Genomic DNA, 16,170 nt, shown 5'->3' with positions numbered 1-16,170 from the left:
TCTGGCAATCTCATTATTGAGATTTCCTGCTAATACCTCTTATCTCCATTTCTTCTAGTTGTCTTAGAGAGGATCTTAGCTGCTTGTGGTAGCCCTTGCACATGATGTAATCTGGAGATTATAACTTCTGATTTTGCCAAAAATTGTTTTCTTACTATTTTTTCCATTTCCTTTGCTTCTTTTGAGTGATTTCTAGGAAGAAAAGGGAAAAATACTTATTTGTATTAAGAGAAGAGAGGAGTCATCTGAAAAATGCAAAGGGAAGGGCTTGCAGAAATGACCACTAAGCCAGTTGTAGATTAGCCACATCCTATAAATCTCTAAATGGCCTTCTGGAAACTCTTGCAACATCTACAAGACAGACGACCTGTAAATAGATAAGACCAGTGGTCTGGAAATTCCTTCTCCCTTGCAGCCCCCCACCTGAAACTCCCCCTCCCCATCCTGAGTCCTGAGGTGCACTTAAAACCTCAGACAAAGGAATCACATGTCTCTTGCATGGACACTACAAAGGTATGTAAACTGTAAGAAATTTAACCAAGGTGAGCTTGTGCTCTGGTGCTGGTAAGCCTCAGGTGCTCTGCTGGCTAATAAATTTTCCTTCCTCTAACAAAGTTGTCTGAGCATCTGTCGAGTATAACTTCCTGCAACAGTGTAGCTATGTTTGTAATGGAAGTCTGTTTTAACTCTAGATTCTATTCATGAAGAAAGGCTTGTTCATTTGTTTCTAATGTGAATGAAATGATTAGCTTTGAAAACAAAGAAGTTTGTATTATTTACTTAATATGCAGTTGCTCCTGCACTTACGGAAGTGTGCATTAAAATGGGCCTTAAACTCATGTAATATAATCTTTCAATGTTATTCTAGAGTAATTAATTCAAATTATTTAAGCCAGTAATAGTAAGACTATAGAGATAGGAGCTTACACAGGTAATCAGATGTTTGCTTTTTGTTTTGGAGCGGGGCAAACTGGTCTTCATGTCACTCATGCCAGATATACTGTCAAGGTATTCTTGAGACTACAATAATTACTAATATATAATACACTTAAAAAATTCTGACTCTCAAGATCCATTCATGTTGTTGCAAAAGGCAATATTTTATCTTTTCTTATGGCTGAAGTAGTATCCCATTGTACACATGTGTCATATCTTCCCAGTGAAATAAGTCATGTGGAAAAGAATAAGACCATATGATTTCACTCATATGTGGCATATAAAACAGAAAGAAACAAACAAACAAAACAAACAAAACAACAAAAAAACTAATAAACACAGGCAATAGTATGGTGGTTACCAGAGGGGAAGAGGGGAGGTAAAAGAGGGTAAAAGGGGTCAAACATATGGTGGCAATAGGAGACTTGACTTTGGGAGTGAACACATAATGCAATATATAAATGATGTATTATAGAATTATACACTTGAAACTTATATACTCTTATTAACCAATATCATCCCAAAACATTTAATAAAATTTTTAAAAATGTTGAATCTCTTTGGTCCAACTCTTCTATCACATAGAGTTTCTTTGATCAGTCAGTATAAGCTGTTTCTGGAGAGGGGGGAATCAAAGAAATCCTAAGAAGTATCCTAGGATTTGAAGATAATTGAGATCCAGTTGTCCGAAGATAGAATAAGAAAGTTTTGATTCTCGTTTGACAAGAATAGTCCAACTTTTCACCACCACAAGTGCACTTAGTACCTCATTTCCCTCTAAAAGTGTGGGATAATCAATTATAGTATCACCCTATTTAATATATGTCTCTTCAGTTGATTTCATAGTCATGTGTTTGGCAGTTAATCAGACTGAACATTTATTTAATGTTTAAACTGTTAAGATAGGGATAGACTCCAACAGCAGAATTCCTTTGGTTTCCCAATATTCTCTACAGAGCCTTCTGTTTTTGATGATTTTGTGTGTGTGTGTGTGTGTGTGTGTGTGTGTGAAGAAAATTCATAATAATGATGAGACTTATTTACATGCCACTCAATATATGTTGAGAGAAGAAAATGACTTGATTTATCTGCCTCCATCAAATGGTTTTTCTTTTGAGTGCAGTTTAGGCTTCACATTCTGTGATTTCATAGTTATAGATGCACAAAACATATACACCATGAGAAACACTGAAAACAAAATCTGTCTTCATAACTCGGAAATGTCGCAGTATCTCCCAAGGACATAAGATTTTCCTTATGATTCTGCAAGTTCATCTAAAAGTCTTCATTTGTCAGTTAGATGACTATACCACCAGATAACACTACCTTAGCATGTAAATCAATCGTCTATGAAATCTTTAAAGAAGATTGCCAGACATTTCTTTGCAGTGTTTGATTTTATTGGTTTTGTGCTCTAATGTATCAGGAAATATAGCTGATTCTTGAGGGTAATTTTCTTTAAAGTCCTAGAAGGATAATTATAAAACCTAATAGAAAATGTATCTTTCTGTTCTCATTTGGGTTAGATTTACATCAGAGAGTATAATGGCTGAAAGAGTAGTTGTGAAATAAATTAATAATTCTAAAATTTAAAATTAATGTATTCTGCCATCTGGAGTCTTAAGTAAACATTTTTTAACATCTTTGAAATTCACAAAGAAAATGTATCTCTTGTCAAGAAACCAGAAGCTAGAATTCAGCTTGGATTTTCATTGTTCTCATGTCAGATATTGCTCAGATTCAAACCCCTTTGCAATCAATGTTATGCATATGTATGTTGACAGTTTTCTCATTCAGCAAGTAGATTTATAATTCCTCCTGAGACAAGTTTTTGCTGCAAAGGACTAGCATCTCTATATGCATAATCACTCCCTCTTTATTGTGTGCTTTTGCAGAGTGAGCAGGGATACTCGTTATTTTTATGAACACGTTTGAAAGCTGTTGCTCTCAGCATTTATGTTAAGAAGACAGTAACAAACTGTAAGAACATTCATTCAATCAATCAATCATTTAAGATTTAATAAGCATTTATAATATGTTAGACTATGCTAGGCATTGAGATCACAAAGATGAATAGAAAATAAGCCCTGTGTCTAAGAAGCTCTTAGCTAATGAGAAGGCAGATTTATTAATGGATAGTTATAAAACAATGTGAAACACAGAGCAGTAATAAAGATATTGGTTTCTTTGCAACCTCTCACTTTGCCTCCCCTACATAGACATGGGGCCACAAGAACCTTAGAGTGTAACTTGGGGCCCTTTCTTTTGAGAAGTATCCTATGGCCTAACCCCACCCTGTCCTCCACTGACTGCTGGGGCAGCCTCAGGGAAGCTGAAGATCCCTGCCTGAGTATGCTATGGACTCACGGTTGTTCAGCCCTGCACCTCACGTGAGGACTTGTATGTATTTATTTAAAGGGGACTTACAGATCTGATTTGATGTGGAATCATTCAACTCTTACGGTAGGAAACTCAGGCTTCCAAAAGACCCCAGAAATAGACCCAGAAGGTCCACTTGACAAGACATGACTTAGGAATATGTTAGGCCTGAAGAGATAGGAAGAACACAATCTAGAGGGTTGAGGTGATTGTAAAGTTGGTGGCAGGAAGTTTTATGTCAACTGGATGTGTTGGGCATTGGTCCAGAATATAACCCACTCAAACTGTCTTTGCCCTACTAGATTCTATTGACCTTGATCCTCTTTACATCAATCTAAGTGGCATTTTTGGCAACAGGGTCAGAATTCCAAGCTCCTTTTTTATACTGTTGGCGGCTCCGATCCCATTCAATCAGCCCTTTCCCTATTCCTAATTCTATTCCAATTTATACTATTATTTACACAGTAGCGAAAGCAAATTTCATCTGTTATAAGTTACGATGTCTTTCATAAAGATTTCTAATGTGAAAATAGAGCCCAAGCATTCAGCTTTGGGCTTGATAGAGCAAGGTTCTCAGCAGAAGCAAGGCTGTTTTTTAAGAAAGATTCTAGCCCTGCTGGCAGGAAGCCCTGTGAGCCCTCCTTCCAGCAAGAATGTCAGCCTGTACTTGAATGCCTGGCATCAAAGACACAGCTCTTCATTCAGTCATATTCAAGCTACTTTGGCCTTGAACTGACTGCTGACCAGTTCCTGTCAAATTCATGTCTGGGCAAATTAATATCTGCAGAAGCCAGTCTGTAGATTAGACCAGTGCTGGTCAACAATGACCATTTTACTAATCCAAAGTGATGTACAAGCTGTAAAGACAATGTAGCAAATTTTTTGTATAGCTAAATTTATTTCTTTTATGGGACTCAGATTGTTTTTACTTATCTTTGGTGTTAGAAGTCTTTTTCTTAAAGGCGATAGATGGTTATTTTATTTTTAACGTTTCTGTCAAGACAAAAAGTTGGCAATTTTATGTTGGTTCTACAAATTTTGAGGGAAAGTTTTGCTGCTACATGAAACACTCAGGTTTGGGAACCATCGACCTAAGAGTCTGGTATGCAACCGTTCTCTAGAGCTTTCTCAACTTTAGCACTATTGACATGTTAGGTTCAATATTTCTTTGTTGTAGGGGCTGTCCTGTGCACTGTAGGGTGTTAGCAGTATCACTTGCCTTTACCTACTAGATGCCAGTAACAACCCACCCAACCCACCCAGGTACAACAACAGACATATTTAGTTGTTGCATCTGGGAGTGGCGGATTGTTACACTGGCAGTTTCTTAGGTTGAGTAAGTGTGGGTAAGGTGGGGCTGTGATCAAAAAGTTTGAAAGTTACTTTTCCAGAGACATTGTAAATTTTATTTTATTATATTCATTTTTTCCTCATAAAAATTTGTATTGCAATAAATGACGTCATAGCAAGTTGTATGGTGACTGTAAATAAATGTAGGTAGCGAGGAGAACAAGGCTATATAAAGTATGTATTTATTATACCTTGATTACTTTTATCTCACAAAGATGTTTTGAAGTTCATTGGTATTGACAAAGTATTAAAAATACCCAAATAAAGCATTTGTAGACAGACATAATATTATTACACACTAATATTTTGCATGTATATGTCACTTTTCACTTGAGCCTCTCAATCCATTGATTTGTTTGTTTCCTCGGTATATGATTTTCAGTTCATCTTGGGGAAATTGAGGCACGATGTTCACCTGATATAAAATCAGGAAATTAATTAGGTCACCATGTCCTTTATGGTACCCTACTCATTTTTACTGTATTTTTATATGCAATAAATATACATGTAGTATATGGTAAATATGTTATATTTAAAAATACAAAATATAAAAATTATTTAGTATATAGTAAAATTTGTATATTTCATGTTATATATTACTACATATATTTAAGAAACTTTAAACATGTATGTTTATATATGCTAGGCTGGTAGCCTCTTAGATGTTGGGGCAGATCTTCAGCTGGGTATCTCTCATAGCCTGCAGACTGCAGGCACATCATTTGCGGGTGGCCTGCAGGCTTTAGGGAATGGCGGTTACATTAGCTCAGTCCTCCAAAGAAACATTTTCATTATAGATTCATTTCATTATAGTTTTCAATGTTGGGCTTTTGGCTGCTATCTGAGATTGCTATAAGAAAAAAAGACATATCTGTATCCTTTGTAATAATCTGGTTATAATACAACTTAAAATACATGGTGGGGTAGTCAGAGCTGCGATCTGACTCTCATGGATACTAATTATCTTTGCTTTTATGGGCCCCTCCCTCCATTGAAAAAAAAGGTTAAAAATGACAGTATATGACTATGTTGGTATAAAGTGGAATATAATCCTAGATAAATTATATTCTTTTTCTGATTTAAAAATAATTAAAATACTCTCCCAGCCCATTAGAATATCACGAGCCCTGGGCTCTGTGCCTATAGTGCCCAATAAAGAGGTGTGCCCTGGGGATAACACATTGAAATGTTAACTGGTGTTCTCCATTGCTATGCTCTTAAGGAGATATTCTGATTTTATTGCCTCAGGAAAGAATTACCTAGCAGGCAACAGAAGCCATATTCTTGGCTTTGGGATTCAAAAGTTTGGACCTTAGGATGACACCACAGATTTGGAAGAATAGATGAAGAGCAGGGCTACCACAGTAGGAGAAGAGTTCATGGACTGAAGATGGAGGAGGCCAGAAAAGTTGACAATATGTGGATTTGACCAGGATCCCAAATTTGAATAAAGACTGTGGAAATTCTAGAGTAGATGGTACCTATCACTACCTAGCCCTCTATTTTCTGGGTAATGTCTGTGGAGCTGTTGAAGGGCAGGGCTCCTGTGTGTCCCCCAATTCTGGTATGGTGAGGATATGAAACACACGTCTGCTTGATGGGCCAGGCAAAGAGCCCAGGGACAGCATCTGGGTTTTCAGGAACCCTGGGCTATTTGCCTTCTTGTAGGACACAAGAAGATTTTTGGTGGGCTAGACAGTGGCACCCTTGTGGCGCAGTGCCAATCTACACAAGCATCTGTGCGGCAGGACCAGGAGAGAATAGCAGAGATCTGCATAGGTTCACAATGGGAAAACCACGATGGAAAACCATAAGGGAATGAAGATGTTTCCTGGGATGCCGCCACGGAAAGACGACAACGATAGATTCTTGTCATTGCGGCACCACACAAACCCTTCACAGCTGGAAGGAGTCCAGAATTGACCAAGGTTAAGGTTTTTCTACCTGGAAAATGAGAGCTTGGAAAAAATTAAGTTAAATAATGGAAAAATTGTTTTAATTCTTGTATACCAGAATTTTTTGTAGCCCAATTAGTATTCAGTATACGTAGATGTTTATGGTGCTTTACAGTACTTGAAGAACCTTCTGCCTCTATTTTTTTTCATTTTAATTCTTATATATTTCTTATTTTACACATGTGAAAATGGAAGCACAGAAAGGTTAAATAACATGCCTAAGGTCACATAGCTAGCACCTGGCTTAGCAATGACTCAAACCTATGGCCTTATTCACTCTAACACTTCGGGTTCTTGATATTGTTCAATATCCCCGCTAAGGACTTAAATGAGAGCTTCCTGTCAGAGTCTCAAAAGAGGCTGGTATGGCACCAAAATGTTTTTAGTGTTTTGAAATTTAGTGCTCTGATGTGAGGAAGGCAAGAGGGCTCAAGTGCTGGAACTCTGCCACTCCACCCTCGGCTCCCTAGCTGCTTTGTTGTATGCAGAACTCCGCTCCCATGCTCAGAGGTGGGGAGGCAAGGGTGCAATCTGAATGCAGCGCAGAGGCCAAGATGAGGTAGTGAAGGGTCAGGTCCTAAAGAGCCACCTAACTTGGACGATGGGTGCCCCATCCAGGTGAATGGATGTTGTTCTGCTTCCAGAACCCTGTGACCACACCCAGCATGTTGTATATTTTTCTTGTTTAATTGTGTCTCTTGTCACACTGTGAACAACTGAAGGTAGGGACAACATTAGGCTTGCTCCCCATTGCATCCCTTGCACCTAGCAAAATGCCTGGCATACAGTAGGTACTTAAAAATACACATGAAGGGACAGATGGATAGATGGATTCTTGGGTATCTCAGTGTCCCTTCCACAATCTTAGCCCCATATGCCTTAATAGCAAGGCCCGTTCTTAGGGGTGCTTGGGTTCTGCTTCCTTTATCTCACCCAAGAAAGCTTTATGAAAAATAACTACTTCTGTCGCAGGCTACTTCACCTCCTTTTCCCTTCCCTATCCCCAAATGCCACTTTTATTATTATTCTAACCAGTCTTTTAGTCAAGATGTTTGGAATATTTTTTTCTCTTCCATCTACATGTTTTAAGAACTGGTTTTTTTTTTTTTTTCCCGGTTTTTTTTATTTTTCATTTTTTTTTGGCCCTCTTTAGAAGCAAGAACACATGTTATAAATTCATATGAACAAATACTGCTGCTTTCTCTCATTTCAAAAAAAATATAATTAAAATTCATGATAGAAAAAAATTTATAAGCGGCAAGTTGCCTTTCTAAGATATTACCATGTCTTATTTTAGAATTTACTTTCGATAAGTAATCATTATTAAATAAGATTCACTTCATTGGAATCATTGAATAATTGCTGTGTTTGGTTTGTTTTTGTGCTATTATTAGTTTTACCACATGTGCCAGGTTGTTTTTAGGAAGTAGTCGCAGCATTACTCAAAAAGAGATGGAAATATGTTATATGTCACAAATTCAGTAAATTTATTATTAAAATAATGTCACAAATATAGTAAAACATCATTGTAATCAAAAAAATTAAAAGCAATACATGATAAATAAGCTTTATCTCTTAACAATTTCTTAATTTTTTCTTAAGGCACCATGACAGAGAAGCTTATCCGAAAGATTATGACATAGGGAGCCCTGAGAAAGTAAAAAAACTGTGTTATTCAACATATTGGAGACTTGGAACTGATGAACCCCCAGTAAGTAGTTGCTACTAATTTCTTTAAGTCTGGAATCTTCTTCCTTGTGAAAATGAAAAGGTAAAAGGGAGGAGCACTTTGTCAGTGCCACGCCTCTTAGCTCTTAGCTACTTTGCTGAGTAGAGGACTTAGGCATTGTGGGCTTCAGCAACCTTACCTGTACAATGTACACACTTCATACAGTCATCAGGAAAATTAAATGAGATAAAGCAAGTAAAGTGCTTAACTCAGTGCCTGGCTCATAGCAAGTGCTCAAGAAATTATTACTATTGTTAGGATGCTGTTGCTGCAACTGCAGCATCTTGCTAGATGTCTCTTTTAACCTTCACAATAACCCTGTGAAGTAGGTATTATTATTTCTACTTTATAGATGGGTAGAAACTCCTAGAGGTTAAGCAACTTAAAATCATACAGCTTGGGAATGGAAGAATGAACAGGTCTTTGATTTCAAGTCTTTTGTACTTGTCTTAAGATGGTAGAATTGTGAGTAATTAAAATATGCTATTAATAACGTCATAACATTTGGATGACCCAGTTACAAAAAGAATATTGATTGCATAATTCAAATTCCTATGCTTGGATCCACTTGGCTATTTAGTTTTCTTCCCAATCAGGAGGAGGTAGGAATTCAACTCTCCAAAGACCTCCAAATTATGTCCTAATTTGCTAAGAGCTTTGGGACTAGTTGAAGACTCACTTCAGCCTTACAGGATGGCCTTGGGACCTGAAGAACTGATAATTTGACAAAGGCATATATGAATGTGTTGAGAAGACTGGGTTTGTATCACATTCTGCTCCCAAAGACTGAGCTACTTTGAAATAGGGCAGTCCTAGAAAGATCCACAATTCTATACTAGAAATGGATCTAGGAGAAGCTCCATTCTCCAGAGTGATGGGAATAAATTAGTTTAGTAGGGCCTGGGCCAGTCTCTCTTGGCATCTCTATTTGCCTCTGCTTAGTTGCCCTCTTGCCCCATAGCTTAAATCTCAGGGGCATTCTGATGGTTTCCTCAGTTTCCACCCTACCCTCTTGCCTTTATGCCAAGCTTCCTCATTGGTCATTAGTCAGCACATGATGGAGCTCTCAAGTCTGATGCCCAACTCAATCAATAGTCACCCTGCCCCACTACTCCAAATCTAGCTTAACCTTTCTGTCTTGAACACAGGGCTGTGGTCAGGACAAGAACAATTTAGGCAAGGCAAGAATTACTTGGCATGTCCTTAGAGTCTTTGACCCTTAAAAAACATTCATTTTTAAATTCCTAAATGAAAATATTCTTGGTCTCTGTGTTGTTAGAGGAGTGAGATGAAGTGAAATATGAGGTGTAGGAACCTCAAACATTTGTTTCTTATGTTCTATGCATTATAGTAGTCAAGCCTCAGATTTAATGGAGCTTGTATAAATAAGACATAAACTTCTCTATGACTTTTGTTCATGGTCATTGAAATCTTGTCCTTCCTCTACTAGGTTTACAGTATATATTAGATAGGAAGGAAAATAGACCAAGGGTTACTATTTCAGATGAAACTGCTATTCTCATATCTTACTATTATCTTACTATTATATTCTCATATAATAGTAAGTTACATTTTTCTCTATAGATTTTTTTGTATATAAAGCACTCGTTCATCCACCTTTTTTCTTGCTCCTTCAACAAAGTTATAAATTTGTCAGGAAAGATACTATCCCAGTTCTAAACTTAGATGCAGTGATTTTAAATGACTCACCCAAGATCCTAGGTGTAAAAGGGAGGGAATATAGGCACAGAGCCTCCATACCTTCATATATCAGGTGGGATGCTGATGTGGCAGGAGGATGGATATGTCTCCTTGTTATAACAGAGTTTTGGTGGAGGCCTAAATACTAGAACACCCTTGCTATTTGGAAAGAACCATATGTCCTAAAGCAAGTTACTGGACCGTCTAAGCAGGACCTGTAAGAGATTCTAAACTAGGTTAGGCCAGTACGAGTGGTTATGTTCTTGAAGACCAGCGTTGAAAGACGGTTTATTTAGTTGTGGGCTGCATGTTCCTCCTTCCATAGTTGAGAAACATTTCAAGGGAACCAGTCAGAGAGATTAATAGGTGTGTCCTCAAATTTAGAGGACATAGGGTCCAGGTATATGACACATGCCTGAGAACCTAAAGGTGAGAGGTCTTGCCTGGTCTGGCAAAGCAGAGAGGGAGAGGGAACAAGCAGCCTGTGGAGCAGGGATGGTGGTCAGGGTGTATGAGTATGTGTGTTTACCTGCGGACCCATTGGAGAGAATTTGCTGGAGCATTCTTAAAAGGGCTACCTAGGGTAGGAGCAGAAGATAAAAAGACCTAGCATGAGAGACCCACCAGCTACCCACGGCTGAGGAAGAGGTATTACAATCAACCAGGAAGAAAAGCTTTGCCTGCTTCCAGCAAGCTGCAGTTGAAGGTCCTTGTAAGACAGTCTCTAGAAATAATTACAAGTGTGGCCCATGAGAGAAGTCAATTTTGAATGTCCTCCAAGCCCAGGGCTGCCAGCAGAGGTCAAGAGAATAAGGGCCAGTTAACACTATGCCTCTTCACCCTATCTCTCCCCATCAGCCAGACCTGGGAGGGACCTGTGGGTTGGGGGAAGTAGAAGAGAGAGGCCTGGAAGGGAAACAGCAGTGGAGCAAGGCCCGACCCACTTCAGGCTTCCAGGCCTAAAGCAGCACTGAACTGGAAAGATGAGAACCTTGAATCTTATACAGTTAGAGGTTTTGATTTCTTTACTGGGCTGGAAAATTTCATAACTAAAATGAAATCTTTCTTGAGATTGAATGGCCCAGAAAAAACTATGGGACTTGCTTAAAATTTCAATTAAGCCAAAGGAAAGAACTAGCCTTCCATGTGGTATGGAACAGACAGCTTGATTAAAATAAAGTTGCTTCGTGATGCATACTATTGATGAAATAGGATCAGTTCAATAAGACGGTTATGTGAACAGTACCTCATTTTATCCTCTGGACAGCTCTCCTGGCAGGTACCACATGTGACCCACATTGCATAGATGAGGACTCTGAAGCCAAGTGAAGCTTTATCAAACAGATTGAAAGTGTATTAACAATTAAAATTTACTTATCTCCACTGGTTCCAAAGTTTAAGATTTTAAATACTTTCCCAAATTGCCTCTTGGAGTGCCAAGTTGCTCCACTCTTAGTTCAATGGTCTTTTAAACATCCAACATTGCATCCTCCTTGCAGGAAGTCAGCCTGATTATTTGTTTATTTATTTATTTTGCTCTGGCTTGGGTATTGTATACATTTCACTGCATATGTCTTGGGGCTTTGATTTCTTACGTCTTAGCTAACCTTTGTCCTGTTTCCCAAATTATGTCCACACATGTGCTGGCAGGTCCTATTCCCGTGTGTTTCTCCTCCTGAATGCCTTCTTAGCATTTTTTGTTTTTCTGCAAGATTATTGCTAAGTGGTTCCTTCTTAGGACTACCAACATTTCTGTTTAGCTGATTGAAATTTTCCTTGCCCTTAAATGCTGCTGCTGGGGCTGATGTAATCATTGTTTATTTATAAAGAGATTTAAGATGGGACTCTCTTTGTCTACATACATTTGGCTGGGAATCCAAAAGGTCAAGATTAAAACCATAGTCTCAGGTGCCAAAGTGAAATATTAGGCCACTTATGTGAGACCCTTAAAAAAGATGGTACACTTAGGCCAACATGCAGGCTATAAGAGGAATCCAAGAAACCAAATGAGGAATCTGAGAGCAAAGACAGGGTTTTGGAAAAGGTGTGCTACAAGTCTCATCTGCATACCCCTTGGGTGCCTGCTGAAGTTATAGATATGAGAGGCCCTCGGGATCTATTTGAAGCAGCAGAGCAGAAAGATAGGAACTAACTACATGTGTACTGTTGGTGGAGCAAAAATAAGTGAGTGCTCAGGGCCAGATGTGGCTTTTGGAGATCAGGTGTTGGCCATGTAGAACAGAAAGATGACATGAGACATTTCCGAGCCTGCCTAAGAGCACCTCATGTTGGGTTGGAAGTGGGGATTGGCTGAATATTGCAGGGGCTGAAGCAGGATTTTTAAGTCCAGCCAGTGGGATCCTGTGTCATCGGACATCCAATTGAATGTTGCCAGAAAGGATCTCAACATCTACTAGAACACCCCAAGAAAGTCAGCTGTGAACATCCACCAAAGCCAGAGAGGGTCAAAGATAGACATGCCCAGAGGAAAACAAACCAAGATCACTGCGATGTTGTGATTTATAAGAAAAATATGTATTTTGTCATTTAGATGACCAAACTACCTTTCTCATATATATTTGGTCTTCATGGATCCTGCCTCACAGTTCCCAAAACCTTTGGAATTTCCTGTGTTGAGATTAATAAAGGTGTCTTTTCTAATATTAATGAAGTGATTTTTTAGAAACACCTAAGCATGGGGGCTGGTTGCTAGTGGAGCCAACCATGTGATTAAAAAGTTGAAACTTTAATATCCTTCCCCACCACCACTTCTTCAGAGGGTAGAAGTGTCGAAGATCGAGTTCAATTACCAATGGTCTATGATTTAACTAATCATGTGTATGTAACGAAGCCTCCATAAAACCCAAAAGGACAGGATTCGGAGAGCTTCTAAATTGGCAAACATATGGAGGAGTAGGGGGAGTGGTGCACTCAAAGAGGGCATGAAAGCTCCACACCCTTTCCTCATACCCTGCCCTATGCATCTCTTCCATCTCACTGTTCCAGAGTTATATCTTTTTGATAATAAACAATTAATCTAGTAAGTAAAATGTTTCTCAGAGTTCTGTGAGCCACTCTTAGCAAATTAATGGAACCCAAGGAGGAGGTCATGGGGATCTCTGATCTATAGCTAGTTACTCAGAAGCACAGGTAATAACCTGGGCTTGCAACTGCCATCTGAAGTTGTTGGTGTGGGGACAGTTGTGTGGAACTGAGTCCCTCACCTGTAGAATTTGATGCTATCTCCCAGTAAGTAGTGTCAGAATTGAGTTGAATTGCAGGACACCCAGTTGGTGTCCAGAGAATTGCTTGATGGTGTGGGGAGCCCCAACCCCTGCCGTCACAGTGGAACTGGGTGAGCAGAACATCAAAGAATTACACTTGTGCCTTTACTACATTTACTGTTCTTCTTTCTCATATCCCCATACCCTTGGCTTCAGCCCCCAAGGAGCCAGAGGGAGTTGTAGAGTAGGGAAGAAATCCAAGGGGCACAACTGAGAAGAAGCCAACTATGCTTCATTTTTCCATGGAGGCCAAAGCAGGCCCAAGGTGGAGGAGTGAAAATCTTACATTTTAGATGAAGTGCGAAGTTTTGACTAGTACATGGGACTAGGTATTTTACTTGCCTCAATTAGACTTTTCTTGGGACAGAGGTAGCTGTAAGATTTTTATATTTTCTGAGAGTGACCAGAAAGGTCCTAGGACCTGTCCTATATTTCATCAAGGAGCATAAGAAAGAATTAGCCCCTTTAAATGACTATGGATAGGCAGTGATGGAGAAAGAATAGATTTGTTTTTTAATTATACTTACTTACAAGTCCCACTTGTTCAATGAGCTAGTTACCCATTGGTAAATAAAAAGATGGTCATATCATCCCTTTCTAGCCCCTCTCCTTGCTTTAGTTTTTTTCATGGCTCTTAAATCACTGGACATATTTTAGACTTCTTTAGTTGTTAATTGTCTGTCTGCCCCTACTAAAATACAAGCTCTGTGACAGAAAGGACTTGGTCTGTTTTATTTTCTACTATATCTCTAGTTCCTAGAATGGTGCCTGGCACATAGCGAGTGCTCAATAAATGTTTGTTGAAAGAAGAATGAGAGGAAGGATAGAAAGAAGAGGAGAAGGGAGGGACAGAGGGAGGAAGGAAAAATCGAAGAAAGGAAGAAAGGATAAAAGAAAAAGAAAAAAAGGAAGGAAGAAAAGAAGAAAAGAAAGGAAGGAAGGAAGGAAGAGAGGGAGGGAGGGAGGGAGGAAAGAAGGAAGGGAGGGAAGGAGGGAGGAAGGGAGGAAGGAAGAAAGGAAGGACTACATTCAATAAACATATGTTGAGGACCTATTATTTTGCCAAATGCTGGGGTAAGAAACATTATGCCAAGTTATTATGTTAAATGCTAGGGCAAGAAACATAATAATTCAAAACGATATCCCTGTGTATAAGGAACTGAAAGGCTCATGGGAGAAGTGAGGATGAACAACCACAGTGGCAAAGTGTATGATGGATTCCATAACAAGGAAGAGAAGAGGATGCTGTGAGGGGCACCCAAACTGAAATGGGTTGAATAGAGAGAAGACATGTCTTCCTACTACTGGATGTGGCCCCTTTGAAGCTCCTGAGCTGAATTTTAAAGGAATAATCTCTTGAAGGAATCTGGAAACATACCACTCAGGTTTCAGTGGTGGCATGATGGGTTTCCTACCCTGGTGGTCCCTCAGGCTCCAGGAGAATGACTGAGTGGGGCCATGGGTGATCCAAATTCACAGGGGAGCAGTAATTCAAGCCACTGGAATTTCTATGATTGTCTTATTAGTCTAAGTGTTTATGGGAAATAGCATTTTAAACTACAGTATTTTTTAAGTAAAATTATTGGGGTGACGTTGGGGAACAATAAAATCAAATAGATTTCAAGTGTACAGTTCAATAATGTCATATGTATTGCATTGTGCGTTCACCATCCAAAGTTAAGTTTCCTTCGCTACCAAATATTTGACCCCTCTACCCCTTCTACTTCTCCCCTCACTTGTTTTATACCCGACATATGAGTGAAATCATATGGTTCTCAGCTTTTTCTGTCTGACTTATTTCGCTTAGCATGGTTATCTCAAGATCCATCCATGTTATCACAAATGGCAGTATTTCATCTTTTCTTATGGCTGAGTAATATTCCATTGTATATATGTACTACATCTTCTTTATCCAATCATCTATCAATGGACACTTTGGTTGTTTCCATGTCTTGGCCACTGTGAACAATGCTGCTATGAACAATGGGGTGCATATATCTTTGCAGATAAATGTTTTCAAGTTTTTTGGGTAAGCACCCAGAAGAGGGATTGTTTTAAATTTTTATTTGGACTTTATTCAGGGGCTACTTAGGTATACTAGAATGAGTCTCATGCAAACTAAAATGATCAGGAGTACTTCTATTATTTTTTGTGCATTTGTAAAGTCTCTCACCCAAGGATCCTCACAAAACTACAAAAGGCCCTGTCATAATCACAATCACAAGACCGCTTCTGAGGAAGTGATACATGTTGAATCCTGTAAACTTTAGGAGGGTTAAGTACAGAGCATATTTGATGCTGTATCATAGAGGATGAGAAATTTACAGACATAAAAGAACAAAGAAAAGCAAGTCATTTTATTTAACAGATTTTTCTTATACAGCTAATGAATCAATGCCAAGACATTTTTGGAACTAAGAGGACAATATTGATGAGCAAATTAGGCTAATATTAGTATTAACAGCATCACAGTCATTTTAGACTTTAAAATGGCAAATGAATAATACAAAAGTTTGCTAACATTCATTTTATGAATAGATGAAGAATAGCTAAGTAGGCCTCATAGATAATCTGTTAGTGGATGAAAATATGACACTTAAAAGTTAATGACCCTAAAGGGGATATAAAGGGATATAATTATATCAGATCTGAGAAATTCAATTATCATTTACTTACTTGGTTCAGGTATTTTTTCTTTGTTTGACATAGTAAAATGATATTTTGACCAGTATAGTCTTAGAGAGACTTCTTGCATTCAGATCTAAGTACCTGAAAGAGGCATATAGATCAAATTTTTGTAAATGGAATTATTTTAAATGCCATTGTAAGAGAACCA

At 38.5% G+C, this 16,170-nt stretch overlaps 1 protein-coding gene across 1 annotated transcript in view; it reads left to right on the top strand.

Annotated features, from left to right (window-relative positions):
• Positions 1-16,170, top strand: part of CUNH9orf135 (chromosome unknown C9orf135 homolog) — a 69,376-nt gene that overhangs the window by 15,051 nt on the left and 38,155 nt on the right. The window contains exon 2 of the mRNA XM_011371298.2: positions 8,223-8,331. Coding sequence (XP_011369600.1) covers positions 8,223-8,331 — 109 coding nt within the window. The remainder of the gene's footprint in view (positions 1-8,222; positions 8,332-16,170) is intronic.

Source organism: Pteropus vampyrus, unplaced genomic scaffold (genome assembly GCF_000151845.1).
Source record: "Pteropus vampyrus isolate Shadow unplaced genomic scaffold, Pvam_2.0 Scaffold186, whole genome shotgun sequence".
Taxonomy (NCBI): Eukaryota; Metazoa; Chordata; class Mammalia; order Chiroptera; family Pteropodidae; genus Pteropus; species Pteropus vampyrus.
This window is presented reverse-complemented; position numbering and strand designations above follow the sequence as displayed.